Source organism: Lissotriton vulgaris, chromosome 5 (genome assembly GCF_964263255.1).
Source record: "Lissotriton vulgaris chromosome 5, aLisVul1.2, whole genome shotgun sequence".
NCBI lineage: Eukaryota > Metazoa > Chordata > Amphibia > Caudata > Salamandridae > Lissotriton > Lissotriton vulgaris.
Window position 1 is genome coordinate 418,804,479 of NC_141693.1, and position 20,369 is coordinate 418,824,847.

Below are 20,369 nucleotides of genomic sequence, written 5' to 3' on the forward strand. Positions count from 1 at the left end.
ATATATATATATATACACACACACACATTCTTCCTACAGACGCGTCACTTCCACTCTAAGGATCAGATTTAATATCCGCAACTGCTGTACTGTTCATAATCAGACTGCTAATTTCCACCAAACAGACCACACAAGACACCACCACTTTGGGAAATTGGCATTATCTGAATCGCGAATCTAAACCTCAGACGCTTTTTCACAATGGATGTTCAGAATAAAGAAAAGGCGAGCGTCCATTTTTTGGTGTATAAATTTCTATCGAAATCGGGAGGCGCGTGAGATGTAGGTGAGAGGAGGGAAAGGTAAAACAAACATGATATGAAGTGCTATATAGATGCAGCTAGAATGCAATGCAGCGCTTTACCATCTATGTATATTGTTGCAAACAATACAAGCCTGGCGCACACAGCGCTGTCCGCTAACGTGCCTCGCTACCTCGCCAGAGGTATAACCTGGGAAAGTGGGGGAGCGCCAGGCGCGCGTTGTAGGCGCGCTGTGAGAGTGCACATCGGTGTGGCCTGCGGCTCGTGCCCAGTAGCGGCGGCGCCTGCAGACTTCGCCATACTCGAATGGGTGCTGCGCAGCTCATGCGGCCCAGGAAGGGGGCCGCCAGGGCGCCCAAGGTGGGGACACATGGCAGCTGAGTTTGTATTCTTAGCTGCTCTTGCGTGGTTTGGAGAGGACTAGGAGGTAAGAACCCCAGAGATGCTGCTGCTGATCAGGGGTGTTGTGGGTACTTGTGAATGCTGTCAAGGTGTGCTGTGATTGCCGGAGAGGAGCACTTACTTCGGTGCCCGTTGACGGGCCCTCAACGGGAGGCTACCATAGCCTCGATCATTTTGACCCATGTTACGTCTGACACTTTCAGTAGCCATTGACACGTGCTTTTATTACAGAGACCAATTTGAAAAGCTGTCTCGGTGGAGCCGACCGGTGGAAGGGAAAGTGAAAGTAATGCTGCATGAGGCTTGCGAGGACGGAAGGGGGACAGGAGATGTGCACACCGCGTGGCTTTATATGCTTGTGCACAAGCTCCAATCGCCCTGCGGCTGCCCATCTCCTGTCCCACTTCCGAGGCAAGTCAGAAACAATTGATCTCGCTGGCGACAGCGCTTTCGCGCTGCGTTCGCCAGGCTCGACCAAAAAAAGTAAAGAAATCCAGGATTCTGTAGAAAAGATTAAAAATTCTGGCAGTGTCCAATATTATTACAAATATTGTGTTTACATCCTATTAAAATCAATTGGGGGTGTTTCTCAGCCCCAGATGGTGCTATCACTCCTTAGTTTTCTTCCTGTATTTTATTTCTATCCGATAGTTTTCAAATCCTGTTTGTTTGACCTACAAATGAAAGTCCTTTTATTCATTGAAGATACAATTGTGTTTGGATACTAATATTTATAACCACTTCAGTGCTGCAGAGAAAACTGTTCACCACATAAGCTTGGTAGTACAGTGGATGTAATCTTTTCATCCAACGCATTGATTGACAAACCATATCAGCAGGTTTTGAATTTTTTTTTTTTTTATGTGAGGACATAAGGGAAGTTTCGAAAATGGTGCTTAAAAACAGTGGTAGGATGGTTCATCCTGGCATCGGGCAGTTCTTCCGACCCCATAACAGGGCTAACAGTGTGTCTACCCCATGGACACAGAGTGAGGGCAGATGGGTTACCACTAATCTACCTCCCCACGGGGTCATAAAGCCACCAGGGGAAAAATGATGGTTAAAAAAAGGCAAGGCGCTCTACCCTGCCATTGGACCATGCTCTATTCCAAAACCGCCACTACAGTTTTTCGGTCTTACTCTGGATTTGATTGGAGTTGTTTATCCCCAGTCTTCCCCATGGGAGTTGGAGGCAGAAAGCCCACCAGCCACAAAGGATATTTATTATTTGAAGTAAAAAAACAAAAGTACCAAAACAGGGTGTGGGCGACCCGTCGGGCATTTGGCTGTACTCCCACCTCATAATGGCCCAGCAGCCTTTCTGCAACCTCAGAACAAGACATTTCTAATTTCCCCAAGGAAATTGTAGAAACAGATCTACGCTTTCACTGTTATCTGAGGTATGCTCAATGAGAGACACAAGAAATACACAAATTGGCATTTCAAACTTTTATTGAAGCAGTTGGATTCTTGTGTAAAATATGCGTGCTGCAATGATTAGTAGAAGGAAACAGAGCATTGTAACCAGCATTATTACAAGAATGGTGAAAAAGGCCAATAATTCAACCATTAAATTATTGCATTTATTATATGAATGCATAGAATTATACTCCTACCTAGCACTACCTATCCTAGAGAGCATAGGGTGTATGCGGTTCTGGTTGGAATGGTATAACTCCCCATTTACCTGTGTGCATGTTTTATCTGGAAGCCAGTCTGGCGTAGAACAGGCCGCCGTCCCTCACAGGCTAGTGAATAGATCCAGCTAGGGTGGAATTCAGGAACAGGGCGACCACGACAATCCATAGAATCCATAGAAATGCTCCTCTGCTGACCAAAGGCTTAGGGCAGTTCATATAATGAAAACTGGACCCATTCGCTCTGCGCCTGAGTTCAGATCCGGCTATCATTGTTGAGTCTAACAATTCAGAGCTGTCTCTGAACAGACAACAATATGCAAGGGCAGTTTGCACCATACACTTTGACAAAATTCATACAAGGGATATGAGAGGCAACATGTAAATACAGTAGATAACAAGGTCTACGTTTTGAAAAAATTCAGTCCACGTTGCTGTTTGTAGCCTTGATGTGTCTTTATTGCACAAATGTTGGCCTCGCAAGAAACTGACGCCACTGAACACGGATCGCGCATTCATCGCTATTAACTACCCATTGCCTCTTACACGTACATCGCGGCAGAGACAGAGAGCTGTGGTCGCTGACCCAATTGCACCCTTGGTTATCCTTACTTTGAGATTACTTCTTATTCCTACGTCCTAACACAAAGCAGAAACACTTGCGGATCACACCTTATGACCTTGGCGAGAGTACGAAACAACAAAGAAGGGCTTTGACTCATTCACAGTAACGCAGAGTCCAATACTAGAATAAACCAAAAGAGAGCAAATACTGTGGTTGATTTACCAAACAGTCACCAACTGAATTGGAACCCAGACTAACAAAGACTCAATTGCTAGTCGGAATTAGAAATATGTCAATTGTATTTATTTTTATTCGGAAATTCCTTATTTTTATACACGAACCAAATTGCTTTTTACTTTTTACATTTTATATGTATATATATACAAAAAGGACAGCTAAGAGTGAGTGATATAAATTACAGTGTAGGACAGACAGTCAGTGAGTTGGGCATACTACTTTCACACATCAGTCATTCCACATTCACACTCGTATTCATTCCATACCATAACAAACAATGTGCATGTGAGAAAAGGTAAGACAAGGGGGAGGGGTCAAGTGAGCACAATCAAGAACAGGTCAAAAAAACTTTAAATATTGAAAAAATACTTAATATCACAACAGTTATATGACAGACGTAATATATATTCCTTATTGACCAAAACCTAACAACAAAAGGTACACAAGGTCGACGCGTTTCGAATCGGACCCTTTGTCCGATTCTCATCAGGACCAGAGAATCTGTGTGTATTCAACGTTAAGTCACGGTGGTAGCTGTATCAAGTTGTTTAAACATCAAATGTTTAAAACGAGGTTGTCAGGGAACCATCGGGCGCTTTTACAACAAGGGCTCTCTGAGCGTAGCGTATTGCTCGAGGTGCAGTTGTAGATTGTTTGTAGTGCAAGAGCCGCTAGCTCTCTGAGCGTAGCGTGTTGCTCGAGGTGCAGTTGTTTGTATGTAGTTCAAGAGCCGCTGGCTTTTCCGAACTCCTATTCCCAGCGTAGATCGGTGGCGTCTCTTTTTGCTCGCCGGTCTGCAGACTGTTGTGATATTAAGTATTTTTTCAATATTTAAAGTTTTTTTGACCTGTTCTTGATTGTGCTCACTTGACCCCTCCCCCTTGTCTTACCTTTTCTCACATGCACATTGTTTGTTATGGTATGGAATGAATACGAGTGTGAATGTGGAATGACTGATGTGTGAAAGTAGTATGCCCAACTCACTGACTGTCTGTCCTACACTGTAATTTATATCACTCACTCTTAGCTGTCCTTTTTGTATATATATACATATAAAATGTAAAAAGCAATTTGGTTCGTGTATAAAAATAAGGAATTTCCGAATAAAAATAAATACAATTGACATATTTCTAATTCCGACTAGCAATTGAGTCTTTGTTAGTCTGGGTTCCAATTCAGTTGGTGACTGTTTGGTAAATCAACCACAGTATTTGCTCTCTTTTGGTTTATTCTTGGCGAGAGTACAGCACCCTGCAACCGCCCTGAGCCCATGTTTGGGCGAAATGCGTTGGCTGTGCATTTATGAAAACTCAACATTTGTGCAATAAAAACACATCAAGGCTACAAACAGCAACGTGGACTGAATTTTTTCAAAACTTAGACCTTGTTATCTACTGTATTTTCATGTTGCCTCTCATACCCCATGAATGAATGTTTAAATGTATGGTCATGTGGCAGCTGGCCATTTGAGGTGGGCAATATTCCTGAAGGGTAGTGACTAGACTGGGTAGTGCAATCCTTCTGAAAACCTGACCACCTCTTCCATTAGTACTTGCACAAAATGTAGAAAGGTATTATAATGTACCTACGAAGAAATGCATTTGTAAGCAAAACATTTTCTGAGTACACTATCTCATGCAAGCACGCTGCAAAATGTGGTAGTAGTCATTGTCTAAAAAGATGTCCAGTTTAAATGTGAACATGTTAAAATGGGAGCATTTGTGCACGAGAACTATTAACCACCCAACAATCCTATTTAAATCGAATTCTTAGCTGCCTTCGAGTGTTGGGTTGGAAAGGTATGGCCTTTGTTCGTTTAGGACAAAGGGTAGTTTTTTTTCAGTAATAACCGAACATTCTTATTGTTCACATTTACTTTTGGTCAGCTCACAAACTGTAGGCTGTCTGTCACTCATGCACTCTTAAAAAGGCTGATTGTATACAAGTGGCAGTTCGGTTCTTTTAACATGAGCCTGCTGCCAATCTGCTGTCATTTCATTTTTTTCCCTTTAAGAGGGCAGATGTAAAAAAAAAAAAGGCTTAGTCAAGTTGGTGTCATTTACTATTTGGTTAATTTTAAAAAGGAAGTTATACATTAGACTGGTGAGAGATTTTTTGGAAATAAATTTCTCTTTAGAAACTTAATTCTGGATAGCACACCTAGGCTTAGATACTCTGGTGTTTATGAAACTAATGAAGCTGAGCCGTATGGCGAACTTGAATTACAAAGGGGAATTTGACTCTTGTGTGTTGTTTCTTTAGCTATATAGTGATGGAACTCATGGATGCCAACCTCTGCCAAGTCATTCAGATGGAGCTAGACCATGAGCGGATGTCGTACCTTCTCTATCAGATGCTCTGTGGAATTAAACATCTCCATTCAGCTGGGATCATTCATCGGGTTAGTATAACTGTCAGAGGCGTGACTGATCGAATTGTCCGGGATGTGAAACCATAACTTTTCTTCTGGGCTTTTAAGAGGAAGCTCTTCCTTGCTGCATATGGTAGTTTTAACACATTGTGTAGTAGGGTCTCATATTTACACCCACCCATGGAGGTGCCTTCCCTATTAAAGAGAAGTCAGGGTTTGGATAATAAATTTATAGCACCACCTCATACTGTGTTTTCCTGCCTTCTAGTGGTAGGTACTAGAATTGAGACTAGTTTCGTTTTTGGAATACTATTGGCATCTATATAATGAGGCGCTCTTATTGGTTTGAGTTATCTACAGTGCCAAACACCTCCACTCAGTCCAGCAATTTTTGTCCATTATCTGGTGTTGTCAGTAACAGAACACTTGAAAATGTCATCGAAAAGCAGAGCACATGTTCAAACATTTGCAGATGCTCTCTGTCTCACAAAGCTGTTATTTCATATGGAATGTCTTTTTATCCTGCAATAACCTATGGAAATTAGACTATTGAGAAGACTGTTTAAATGTCTCAGTCCTTGTTTATCATGGATTAACAAACTGAGAATTTGTCACAGTTTACCTCATGATCAAGACAAAGGGTTCGAGGCATGTGGGCTGCTGAATTCATATCTGTGCATAGTCCGCCACCTAGTGTTGGGTCCGGATGATTGCACATTGTTGTCCTGGAAGAGTCTTCGAAGTATCACGAGATAGGTGGCTCCTCCCCTGGACTACAGTGCGCATGGGCATCGCCTCCATCCCCAGATTGTTTTTTTCCGCCATAGGGTTCGGATGTGTTTTCGGTTCCCTCCTTCGGAACCGATAGTTGTTCAATTTTACTTGAGACCAAAAGGTCTTTAGGCTGGGCGTCGGTATAGTTGCGTTCGGGTTTTCTTACTGACTCTCAGCTCCAATCTCCTACTGCCCTTCCACGTGCTTCGACGCGGACGGGCCTACACTAACGCATTTGCGATTGAGCGGACTCCATTCAAGAAGTGTCCGCTATGTCACTCTAAATATTCGCACCTCGACGTGCACCCTGTGTGCAACACATGCTTGTCACCGGATCACCGTGAAGACACCTGCATGGCTTGTTCAAAGTTTAGGAGTAAGAAAACTTTGAAGATTCGCCGGGCTAATCGACTCCAGGCACAGTTGTCGGCTTCGGCACCCCCACCTGATGACATCTTTCAGGAATCGATCGAGGAGGAGGCCGGCGTACAAGAGTCGGACTCTGGCCCCGCGTCCGAAGAAGAGGCCTACGACGCGGACGAGGAGGCCTGCGACGAAGTCTCCGGTGAGGTAGGGGACGACGAACTGATTTGTGCCGCGATGGGAGATAGCTCAGAGGAAGAGCATCCCCAAACGGACTCCGGGGTTTCCCCCCGTCATACGGCCCAGGTCGAGGGATCGCCTTCGGGCCTTACCCGAGATCTTACTAGAAGTCCTACGTCCCCGCCTCCGGGCCCGGTCACGGACATTTCTGGCAAGAAACCGAAAGTGAAGCCAACCGGTCCCGCACCCTCGGATGCGAAACCGAAACCGAAACTGGCGTTGGTAAAGAAGGTTCTGGAGGCGTCAACTTCCACGAAACCCAAAATGGCCGACTCGAAGAGCCACGCCAAGATGGCCGACCACAAAAGCCGCGCCAAAATGGCCGACCCGAAGTCCTCGGGGTCGGCACCGAAGGTGAAGACTTCCGACGCGGCTGCGTCGGCACCGAGAGGGGTCGCGGACCCGAAGACGGCTTCGAAGAAGCGTCACGCCGACGGTGCGACAGGCCAGGGGGCGTCGGCACCGAAGAAGAGGCCTGCCGGCGAACGGGCTCTCGGAGACGAAGAGTCGCTCGAGACAGTTCAGCCCTAGGCATCCCTTACTAAGAAGGTGGGAGAATCCTTGAAGCGGATCCAACAGTCCACTGTGGTTCCCAGCCAGGACACTGTCGTGCCTAGGCCCACGCCGAAGCCTGCCAAGGAACAAATGCCCATCCGTTTTACCCTCCCTCCCAAGTCGGCGCCGAAGGCCTTCGCGCCTAAGCAGAGCGGACATTCTCAGGAAGTATTGACGCCGAAAGCTGCCTTGGTGGTATCGAAGCTTCGGCTCCAACCGCTCGCGGTGGAGGAACGTCGAGAGGTGACAATCGACGCCAACACCGGAAGATTGTCGCTCCTCAAAAGAAAGATTACGTCGGAGCCGCCATTGGAACCCTTTAGGATTCCATTAAAGAGCAAAAGGTACTCTGCGGACTCTTCGGCTCTGATGGAACCTCTGTCTCCACAAGCCATGGAACGCTCGCCGGCCCATTCCCCAGTGCCTGAGGTGGACGAGGAAAACGACGAGTACACCTATCCTGCGTACTCGGATCCGGACGAGGAGCAGGTGCCCTGGACGGCAGGAGGCGACACGGACGACCTGCAGTCAGGTCAGGACACTCAACTTTTCGCCACGAAGACGTCCCCGACGGAGGACTCGGCGGCGTTTAATGCATTAATAGAGAGAGCTGCAGCGAACCATGACGTCGAACTGCACTCAGACCCTGTGGATGCGGACTTCTTGGTCGACACCTTCTCGGTAGCCGAAAAGCAAGTCAAGACGCTACCTATGCTCAAAGGGGTGCTGAAGCATGCACAGGAGGTATTCAAGGAGCCCACCCGGGCGCGGGTGGTCAATCCTCGCATAGACAGGAAGTATAAGGCGGCGCCCACGGATCCCACGTATATTAAGGGACATTTGCCATTGGACTCCCTGGTGGTGTCCAACGCTCGAAAAAGGGCGAATTCGCAGACTACTGGGGATGCTCCTCCCCCAGACAAAGAGTCAAAGATCTTTGAGGCATCAGGCAAACTCATTGCTGCACAGGCAGCAAACATCTGGAGGATCTCTAACACCCAAGCCCTGCTTGCACGTTATGATAGGGCCCATTATGACACATTAGAGGCCATCCTACAACACTTGCCTGACCAATACAAGGAGGCGGGGGAGATGCTCATTCAGGAGGGTAAACTCATTACTAATGCATCCATCAAATGTGCCCTAGATGTAGCAGACACTGCCTCCAGGGCTATCAATACAAGCGTGTTACTCAGACGCCATGCCTGGCTTCGAATTTCTGGGTTCAAGCCCGACATACAAACCACATTACTGGGTCAGACGGTGAATCCTGACCATCTGTTCGGCCCTGAGGTGGATGCCTCCCTAGAAAAAATGAAGAAAGATACCGAAACTGCCAAGTCTATGGGGGCTTTACAAAGTCAGCAGTTTCGGGGTGGTTCTTTTCGCCGCTCCAATTCAAGAGGCACCTCAAGAGGCCAGGCACCCCAGACCACGCAATACTACAAGGGTAACACCCAGTCCTCGTATAACAACAACAAGGGCAGGGGTGGCTACAGAGGCAATAATATCAAGGGCAGAGGACGTGGAAACAATGCCTCCAGGTCCACCGCCTCCAACAAGCAGTGACGTCTTGTCACTTCCCCCCGATCACACAACACCTGTCGGGGGGAGACTACAGCAGTTCCTGCCGGCGTGGAGGTCCATCACCACAGACAGGTGGGTGAGGTCTCTTATCCAGTACGGGTACTGTCTAGAACTTACGTCCATTCCACCGGACATACCGCCAAGAGGCCGTGCTATGTCCGACGAGCACTTGACCTTGTTGCAGCAAGAAGTACTAATCATGCTGCAAAAAGGGGCGATAGAGCTCGTTCCATTGCAAGAACGGGGAACAGGGGTTTACTCCCTGTATTTTCTCATTCCCAAAAAGGACGGATCACTCAGGCCGATCCTGGACCTCAGGCCCCTGAACTGGTACATCAACTCAGAGCACTTCCATATGCTCACATTGCAGCAGGTGCTTCCCCTGCTTCAGCGGGGGGACTTCCTAGCAACGCTGGATCTGAAGGATGCCTATTTCCATATTCCCCTGCATCCTTCACACAGGAAGTATCTCAGATTCAAGATCTTAGACCAGCATTACCAGTTCAGAGTCCTGCCGTTCGGGGTCACCACGGCACCAAGAGTTTTCACCAAATGCCTAGCGACTGTAGCAGCGCATCTCCGTCGCCAGCACGTCCATGTCTTTCCATACCTAGACGACTGGCTTATTCAGGCAAAGACGGAACAGCAGTGCGTAGACCACGTGTCACGCACCATTCACCTCCTGCACGATCTGGGATTCTCTCTGAACTACCCAAAGTCCCATCTCCAGCCCGCCCACGTGCGACAGTATCTGGGCGCGACAATCAACACTCTGGCGGCCACTGCGCAGCCGAGTTCAGTGAGAATCGCCGGTATCCAGGTGCTGATCCAACGATTCAGACCCCAGACCTCGCTTCCAGCGAGGGTGTTCATGCAGTTGATAGGCATGATGGCCTCCTGCATCTCCATTGTCCCGCACGCGAGACTACATATGCGTCCGCTTCAGGAGTGCCTGGCACGTCAGTGGACTCAGGCTCATGGGCAACTGACAGACCTAGTGTTGGTGAGCGGTCGGGCGTACAACTCTCTGCATTGGTGGAATCCACAAAACCTTTGCAAGGGCCGACCATTCCAAGAGCCTGTCCCACAGATCATCCTGACAACGGACGCCTCTCTCCAGGGATGGGGAGCTCATGTACTCCATTACACAGTGCAGGGGCTATGGACACTTCAGCAAAGGAAGATGCACATCAATGTGTTGGAACTGATGGCAATCTTCATGGCCTTAAAGGCGTTCAAAGTACATCTGTGCAACAAGGTCGTGTTGATCCGGACGGACAACATGACGGCCATGTACTACATCCAGAAACAGGGGGGAACACACTCTCCACAGCTGTCTCATCTGGCTCAGAGCATGTGGAAGTGGGCCATTCAGAGGAACATCTTCCTCATGGCAGAACATCTCCCAGGCAAGGACAACCAGATGGCGGATCTGCTCAGCAGACACAGCCATCAGATGCACGAGTGGGAGTTACATCCATCAGTACTCCAACCGTACTTCCAAAGGTGGGGTCATCCAGAGATAGACCTGTTCGCCACAAAGGAGAACGCAAAATGCCAAAGCTTCGCCGCCAGGTTCCCACACCCCCAATCACAGGGCAATGCGATGTGGATGAACTGGTCAGGCAGATTTGCGTACGCTTTTCCCCCAGCACCTCTGATACCGCTGGTGGCACGCAAGCTCAGGCAGCACTCGATGACTCTCATCCTGGTTGCTCCAACGTGGGCTCGCCAACCATGGTACACCACGTTTCTGGAACTCTCCGTGGTACCGCATCAAAGGCTTCATCTCACTCCCAGCCTTCTGACGCAGAGCCATGGCGACATTCAGCACCCAGATCCGCAACAGCTCAACCTGGCGATCTGGCTCCTGAAGTCCTAGAGTTTGGCTACCTCAATCTTCCTCCCGATTGCATGGACATCATTCGGGAAGCGAGAAAGCCCACTACTAGAGCTTGTTATGCGGCTAAATGGAAGAGGTTTGTCGTCTACTGCGTGGAGCACAGCATTGACCCGCTAGACGCTTCCATTCAAAACATCATATGTTACCTCTTTCACCTGTATCGGTGTAATCTAGCTTACTCTTCCATCCGCATTCACCTGTCGGCTATGGCAGCATACCTCCAAAATAGGCAACACCTGTCACTCTTTAAGGTCCCTGCTATCAAGGCCTTTCTGGAAGGACTCAAGAGAGTCATTCCACCAAGGACTCCACCAGCTCCGGAATGGAACCTCAATGTGGTTCTTACAAGGCTGATGGGTCCCCCCTTTGAGCCACTACACTCTTGCGAACTGCAGTTTCTGACCTGGAAGGTGGCTTTCTTAGTAGCAATCACATCGCTACGGAGGGTTAGCGAACTGCAGGCGCTCACCATCCAAGAACCTTTCTTCCAGGTGCATGCCAACAGGGTGGTGCTCCGCACTAACCCTAAATTCTTGCCCAAAGTGGTCTCACAGTTCCACATGAACCAAACTATTGAATTGCCGGTGTTCTTCCAAAACCCAGAGACGCTGGCGGAGCGGATGCTCCACACTCTTGATGTGAAGAGGGCCTTGATGTATTATGTGGACAGGACAAAAGATTTCCGCAAAACCAAACAACTTTTTGTTGCTTTTGCCACTCAACACAAGGGAAACGCAATCTCCAAAGCAGGAATAGCTAGATGGATAGTAAAGTGCATTCAGATCTGCTACGCTAAAGCAAAGCGCACTCTCACTATACCACCGAGGGCCCACTCCACTAGGAAGTTGGGGGCCTCTATGGCGTTCTTAGGTAACATTCCCTTAGAAGACATCTGTAGAGCAGCCACATGGTCTACCACTCATACTTTCACCAAGCACTACTGTGTAGACGTGCATTCAAAACAACAGGCAGCTGTTGGTCAGGCTGTTCTAAAAACGCTTTTTCAGACTGCTGCAGCTGGCACGGGCGGCCGCCGCTAATGGAGGGACTGCTATGTATTCTATGCACAGATATGAATTCAGCAGCCCACATGCCTCGAACTGCAAATGCTACTTACCAGTATGCATCTGTTCTTGGCATGTAGGGCTGCTGACATTCATATCGCCCACCCTCCTCCCCGGCGCCTGTAGCAGCTGCAGTATGTATTCATATACAAACATATGCTCATAGCATGGTCATCACTCACTTCTTCACTCCATCTCTGCCTATGGCTAAAAACAATCTGGGGATGGAGGCGATGCCCATGCGCACTGTAGTCCAGGGGAGGAGCCACCTATCTCGTGATACTTCGAAGACTCTTCCAGGACAACAATGTGCAATCATCCGGACCCAACACTAGGTGGCGGACTATGCACAGATATGAATGTCAGCAGCCCTACATGCCAAGAACAGATGCATACTGGTAAGTAGCATTTGCATTTTCATCCAGCCTGTTAGGAAGGTTGATGTTTGCACTCAACCTGTCATTGGCTCACTTCCCGAGGCTTACAATATGTTGTGCTTTCGTGATATCCCTTTTAGACTTCTAGCCACAAATTCTCCCCTTTTGAATATTTCAAAGGTGTCCGAGTGGATCTGGAAACTTTTTTCGTAGTGCCTCTGCACGCCTGAAGGTGGTGCCACGCGGCTCCACACTGATGCTGTTCCACTCTGGAAATAACATGCCGGGCCCCGAAAGTGCCACTCCCTCATGCTGACATCCATCTATTTCTTTTCGTACCTCTAGATGCTGCTCCTGAGCTCTCTTGCGTCTCAAAGACGGCAGTTTGTCAGATATTCTTTCAAAATCTTCTACAGTGCACAAGTCATGTCACCCACCCGGTGCCTCGCCACAGTAATCAATTAAAGCGCTGCGAGGCCTCCGGGTAGTTACGCGCTATATAAATATAATTTTTCATTTCATGTCTCCCTCGTAAGACGATAGATTTTATGTCCTGTAAAGACTGTTGCAAACCGATGTCTGTGACTGATTCCTGCCAGGTATGCCAGTGGTGTCTGGGGTCGGACCACCAGATCTGCACGTCGTTGGGAGGCTTCTAACACAACTCTAGTTTCTGTGGCTCTCCGCCATACCACACCAAATCGAAGAGTTTTTCTTAGCCATGCTCTGCCTCTATGGTTCTTTATGTCTCCCTCTGGTGTGAGCCTCCAGGCCTTGCAGAACTGAGGCCTACTGCCTGGATTACAACCGGCGGGTCGCCCTCCGCTCCTGTGTGCCAAATCTGTTCCCAGCTGCAAAACCGGCATCGCCCTTGGTGCCCTTATGCAGTCCAGGCCTGGGTACGCCAACTTCACTGCCCGAAGCGGTGGCCCCGATTTGTCCTTTCTGATTGCACGCCAGGCCGAATTCGTCCAACTTCTCAACATAATGCTACAGAGCTTTCTGTTCTTGCCTTACCACGAGGCAGGCAAAATTCCTTACGATCCCTACTTGGCACAGAATCCGATCATCCTGATCAGGATAATTAGGTTGCACAGTCCTATGCTGATGGCATTTGGTATGAGGAATTGCTAGATGCTAATGGGCTAGATACCTCCAGGAGTCAACCTTTTTTCCCCTCCTCGTCCAATCACGGAAGAATCTGCGTCCAACACCAAGGTTGTAGATGGCGGCCAAAATTCTCACCTTCATCCCCTGCACTGCGAAATGAACATCCTGACTGGAGTCCGGCAACCTGGCCAGACTGTTTCTGAGCCTCTCCTCTCCTTCAATAAGGCATTGATGGATACTCTTCTAGGAACCTGGGGAAACCATGTACTGGCCCTCCAGTTAACTGTCAAATTACCAGGCGTCACTGCCCTGCACCAGGCGACTTGCCCTTCTCTCTCAGCTCCCCTCTCCAGAGAGTATTGTATTGCAAGTCTCCAGTAGTAACAACCCCTAACAATATTTCTACCATCTCTCCAGACAGGAAATCTAAGAGTGTGGAGACTTTTGGACAACCACTTTGGCTCTGCAGTCCATCAATGCCTCTTGTTTACTGGGCCTTTATAATCACTCCCTCTGGGACTCAGTGGCACAGGTTGTGGAAAATGTTCACCCTGTTCCCTCACAGGTCTTCCAGTATGGCTAAGATGTGACCAAGTTCATGATTCATTGTGGCTTGCACACCACATACTCTGTTGGGCAGGCTACAGGTATTAGTGTTGCCATTCTCTGTCCTGCGTGGATTCGATCCACGGGGTTCTCAAGCGTTGTCCAGTTCACCCTTATGGACATGGCATTCAAATTACTTGTTCGGGGAGAAGCTATTCTTTACTGCCATACTATCCCACTCCAACAGGGAACCCAGCAATTTCACTGAGACACAGTGGTGCCTAAAGCCAAGGATCCCTCTCAGACTACTTCCAGATCTCAGATTAGAATGCAAATGATATGCAGTGGTGGTTACTGGACCGCAATTGGGTCTGTGTATGACCTCCCCTCTGCCTTCCCCAACCGGAACTGGCAGCGGACTCTGATGCATAGCTTCCAGGTTGGTGCAGCAATCTGGGAGAAGTGAAGATCAGAGATTTCTGGATTTTGGTGTAGTCCCAGCTCCATATTAGCCTTCTGGAGGAGAGGGAAATGTGTTTGGTGCTGAAAGCCTTCCTGTCAATCATAGAGGGGAGGCTGGTACACAGGTGCTCACAGACAACACCATGAAGTGATGCTGCAACAAACTGTGTGCCACGAGGCCTTGCGCCTCTAGAAATGGCTAGACTACCGGGATATCTTCTTGGCGGCCTCACTGAGCACCAGGGAATGTGAACTCAACTGCTTAGCGGATCATGAATGGCAGTTACACCTGGAGGTGGCGCAAGGTCTCTTCTCTGAATGGGGAGAATCTTGGCTAGATCCATTTGACACTGCCGAGAATGCGCAATGTCGGCACTTCTGTGAGTTGCAATTTTCAAGGCGTTCTTCGCTCTCAGACATGTTCTACCTCAAGTGGAACTTTGGAATTCGCTGGTACCACTCCTGTCCAGAGTTCTCACGAAGATCAGGGCAAACTGGGCAAAGTCATTGTGGCTTCAGACTGAGCATGCAAAGTATGGTATGCAGAACTCTTGGGCTTGAGCATTGGTCCTCGGATCAGGAAGCAACTCTGGGAGGACCTGCTGTTACAGTAGAATGGTTGGGTTCTCCACTCCTCCCTTCACAATCTCCATCTTCATGCATGTAGATTGAGCGGCGACAGCTGAACACCTTTGACATTCCTCTGGGGGTGGGTAGTGCCACTGGCAGCCAGTAGTCCCGCAACCAAAACTGTGTTTGCCTGTCTTTGGGGGCAGATTTGTGGTTTGGTGCGGTGCTTACCACATTGACCTTCTCCAAATTGTCTGATTTTTTTATTTTTTATGCTATCTCTTGCCTGGCTTGATTCGAGCCCCTCTATTGTTGTCCTTTATGGCTTCTCACTGTCAATACTGTGTTATTAGTTGCCACCAGTTCAGCATGGCCTATGAGTGAACTTCATGTCTTGTGTGTTCATCCTCTATACACCACCCTTTTTCCACGACATGCTGGTTCTGTGTGCTAGGCATCATTTCTCTTGAAAGTTGTGAGGCTGTACCACGTCGACCAATCCATCCCTCTGCTGGCGTTCTTTGCTCATCCTCCCCCCCTCAGTGGAGGAAAGGCTACATCGCTTGGATCCTGAGAGAGCATTCCGCTTTTACATCAGGTGCATGAAAGATCACTGGGTGGACGATCAGCTCTTTGTAGGGTTTGCTGGAGCAAAGAAAGGCAAGGCTATGCAGAAACATACCATCTCATGCTGGATCATGCTCTCCATCAAGATCTGCTACATACTGGCAAAGAAGCAACCCCCTGAAGGACTGCTAGCCCATTCCGCCAAAGCTGCTTCCACTGCGTTGGCACATGGCATCTGTGTCCTAGACATCGGTCAGGTGTCTGTGTGCACCTTGCCCTTTCTGTATTGCAGAACTCTGTTTTGAGTTCACCCACAGCACTTAGGTATTGCTTGGTATCTATTCAAAAGGGGAGGTATCTGTAGCCAGAAGAGCAAGTTACTTACCTTTGGCAATGCTGTTTTTGGTAGAGACTATCTAGCCGTAGATTCCTCACCGATCCTCCCATGCTTCCTTTTCTGTGGTTGGACTCTATCCATTAACAAGATCCTAATTCTGGGAATCTGCACACGGGTCTGCCTTCGGCTCTCTATGTCTGTATGCATAGACAGTTTTGAACGCAACTGACGTCCGCGCACAACGGTGTAGAATTTATATGCCCCCCTCGTCAGTTACGGGGCTAACAGCATCAGTGGGGAGCTATATAGCACTAACTTCCGGCGAATTGAGGTACTACAAACATGTTTGTGGATGCGGTCTGATGTCTGTGGAATATTCAAAAGGTGTTCTATCTATGGCTAGATAGTCTCTGCCAGAAAGAGCATTACGGAAGGAAATTAACTTGTTCATTTAGCTTCTCCTGTGACTGCTAGATGGATGATGCTGTTCACTGGATAGACCTCCACATTGTTTGAAATCTTTGAAAGCATAACTCCTGTATTAGCAAGCTTCCAGCTCATCTTTCCTACCAGCCATACATTTTTTTATACAATTATCCAGACTCTGTTTGCTAGAAGACATGGTTCTTTTTGATTTCAGCATGCACCTGTAATGTTTCTAAACCACACTGCTGTAGCCACCAGGTTGCAGATCCTAAACATTCATAAAACGCGCCTTAACTTTTGTCCCAGCTGCAGAGTTCCGATACCTCTGAGTACTAATCCTATGCTCTGCCAGTCTAAATCATCTCTCCTACTCCATTTAGCCTGTATGATGTCCTGTTTCTGGTCCTCCAACAATATTTAACCTCCATTCTAACTCTCTCCACTGAGCTAAAAACACCACAAATTTAAAAAAGTCAATCTTCTACTTCCACCTTGCTGATCTGTAAAGTCTGATCCCTCCCTTCACCCTGCCTTTCACACTTAATAAGAGGGCATGAATTGTATGTAATAATTTATCACATTAATATGGTTGCTGTCTTATCTTTTGTCTAAAGTCATCATCCTACAAGGTGCTCATGATGGTTTGCTACGTACAGCAGTTCAGATCCAAACCCTCTGTGCAGTTAATAAAGAAAATATAGATAGAATATTTGCCATTGAGAAGACACTCTGTGTGTAGGTGCACATGATAATGTGATAGTATGGAAATCCAGCTTGGGATCCGTGACCTAAGAGGGATTGAAGGTGAATGAAATTTAGGATTGTGAGATCCTGGACTCGAAATGGCTAATAATCAAAAATATTAGTTTTTAATATTATAGAGGGTGATATTCAACTCCTCCTGTGGATGATGCTCCTAAATAAAAACTTTTCCCTTTATACAGTTTCCAGACCCAAATGCAGAATAATGTCTAGCATGTCACTCTAGAGGGGTTTCAAGCTCAAACCTTTGTTAGAGGTACGTAACTTATTACATGCAGGCCTGCTATGGTAAAAAAAAAACATAGCAAATTACAGAAATATAAAATACAAATTTGGAGCATTTTATAGGCATTGATTAATCTTATACCTATAGAGAGGCCTAGGGCATATGTAACTAATTTCCCCTCGTACTGTCGACCAGTGCCTGTTGTATTTTCTTTGTAACATATTTGTTTAAGGCATGTGAGATGTAGATCACATGCTTTGCATACTCCTGACATCTAGTGTTGGTTCCTGATGTTTGCAAGTTGTTTTCTTCGAAGAAGTCTTTCCAATCACGAGGTAAGTTGACTCCACCTTTTGGTGATAGTGCACATGGGCATAGACTCCATTGTTAGATTATTTTTTTCCGCCATCGGGTTCGGATGTGAATTGCTGGGCTCTGATTTAAAACAGTTCTTCTGGTTCCCTTCGGTGCGCTATCCACTATACCTGCGTCAGTATTGTTTTGTAAGTGTATCTCACTTCTCCGCATATCGTATCGGTCGAAGAAAATTTTAATCGGATGATTTGTGGTAGGCAGTCTGGCCTAACCACGTCGATCCACCTCAGTCGATGGAACGGACTCCATTCAATTCTGCCTTCGATGCCACGCAAAATATCCGTGCACTGACTCGCACAAGTGTGCAACTTGTGCTTATCTCCAGAGCACCACGAACAAGACTGCGACGCGTGCAGATCCTTTTGATCCAAGAAAACTCTCTGCGATCGTCGAGATCGACGTCGTGAAATGCAAAGCCAGACCATCGAATACACACTGGACATCTTCAGTGTAGGATCCGAGCTAGAAGAATTTGATGCATAAGGGGCCGAAAAGTAATAGAAAGAGCAGCCCTTATCTATTCCTGAATCGGACTCTGAGATGGAAGAGGACATACCGCAGGGTCAAGGTCCTGTGAGTACCGAACACCCCTTTCCCTGAATTCCAGCTCAAACTAAGCAAAAGGCTTTGGTTCCACCTCTGCCTCCGGGCCAAGGTCGGCACCGTGACGATGTTTCTGACGCCTTGGCTCCTGACCGAAACCTTCAAGCTCAAAGCTGAAGACTGCTTCAGAGCTGAAACCCTCAACACTGAAATTGAAAATGGCTTTAGAGCCCAAACCTTCAGCGCTGAAAGGTCATTCCATCCCGGCACCAAAGTCGTCGGTGCCGAAACCGAAAAATGCTCCTTAGAAGCCGCAGGAGCCGATTCTCTACTTATCAACACCCAAATCGGATCCTAAACAAAAGGAACTTTACACTAACCCTGTAACAGGACATCTTCTTACCAAACTGCCTCAAAAACGCAAACCTGAGTCAGAGGACATATAATATAAGATTCCTTTAAAAAAGGAGAATGTTGGTTCTAACCCTTCTCCTCCTCCATTCCCTCCTCCCTCCACCACGTTCTCCTACACCTTCACCACCTTCTCCAGTATTAGAACATTTACTTAACTCACCACACAACTTTCCACCCTCACAGCATGATGATGATGATGATGATGATGATATTCAATTACCTGTAGATCCCTGGAAAGACTACACTATTGATCCACCTACAGATAATGACCCAGACCTTTATCCTGCAAAGTCTTACCCTCCTCAGTACAATGTAGGTTATTTAGAGTTGCTTGCTAGAGCCGCCCAATATCATGGTGTACAACTACACAAAGAATCCCTAGAAGATGATTTATCAAGTATTAGGGGTGTCTTTCATAGATTCACATGCCTGAATCATTCCCCGTCGTCGGAATTGGAGTCCCCGGTACATAAATAAAGTAATGTCCCATAGACATATAGATAAATAGGCCTAAAGGCCTCACATTAGTAACCTATCCCTGTTCTTTTGTACTAAGGACCAAACTCTAAAAAAAGAGCCAATCAGCTGTCACCTCCCTCTAGAACCCTCCTGGAAGGAGCCTCAGTCCCTCAGATTTTCTACTGCAGGTTGTGCTAAGGGAGTTTTCCCTGAGCTCTGCTCAGTTTTTCTCTTCAGTGTTTTTGGATATTTTATCCTGATTCATCTGTGATTGCTGATATCATCATGGCTGACACACCAAAAAAGGGTCTTTTTAGATCCTGTGGTTCATGTGGAAAGAAAAGGCTGCATATTGATGACTAGCATAAAGACTGTCTGTATTGCCTGTATCCGGACCATTCTTCTAAAGACTGCAAGGTATGCCGTACCTTTTTCCACTAAAACCCTCAAAGATCGTGAGGGACGCCTCTTAATTTGGCACCAGAAGCTAAAAGACAGGGACCGCCTGGAATCTTATGAGGAAAGTGAAGGTTCTTCGGTCTCTTCAAAATCTTCTATAAAGAGACCAAGGATGGCTTCCCCTAGCCCTATGGCTCCTCCTCAAAAAAAGACATTAAAGAAGTCTTCAGAGGTTCTCTCCAAGGCAACTTCTGCGAAGGTTTACTCTCAGGAAGTTCACACCTTCAAAAAGCCTGTTTCGACACCATTGACGACGGTATCGTCAACGACGTCTTCATCGTCGAGGAGAGCTGTCTGCTGCATCGTATGTATCAACAACGATGACTGTTTCTACGTCGACGGCATTGTCGTCATTCTCCTCGTCGACGACTACAACCCCATCGTCCACGGCAAGTAAGACTTTGTCGACGACTATAACTATCAAGACAACACAGTCGACGTCGAAGCACCCGTCGATACTGGTCTCGCCGACTAAGGGATCGGCAACGACCTCGACGAAGCCAACATAGTCGACGTCGACACCATCGACGAAAACGTCGTCGATGAAGGAATCTTCGACGAAAGCACCGTTGACTAAAGCAACGTCGACGAAGATACCGTCGACGACAGTGATGTCTCCACCGTCGACAATGGCCCCGTCAATGATGACTCCACCAACTACGACACCCGTCGATTCTCCACCATCGACGACCTCACCGTCGACTGGCTCGTCGACGATGATAGATTCTGGTCTACAAATCACATGTTTGCGCCTAAAGATCACGAAAAAGGCGCT

General features: G+C 47.4%; 1 protein-coding gene across 4 annotated transcripts in view; it reads left to right on the forward strand.

Moving 5' to 3' along the window:
* The window catches only part of MAPK8 (mitogen-activated protein kinase 8), a 585,436-nt gene that overhangs the window by 308,190 nt on the left and 256,877 nt on the right, over positions 1-20,369 (forward strand). For all 4 annotated transcript variants that reach the window (XM_086921791.1, XM_086921790.1, XM_086921789.1 and 1 more), the window contains exon 6: positions 5,367-5,505. In XM_086921791.1, coding sequence (XP_086777917.1) covers positions 5,367-5,505 — 139 coding nt within the window. The remainder of the gene's footprint in view (positions 1-5,366; positions 5,506-20,369) is intronic.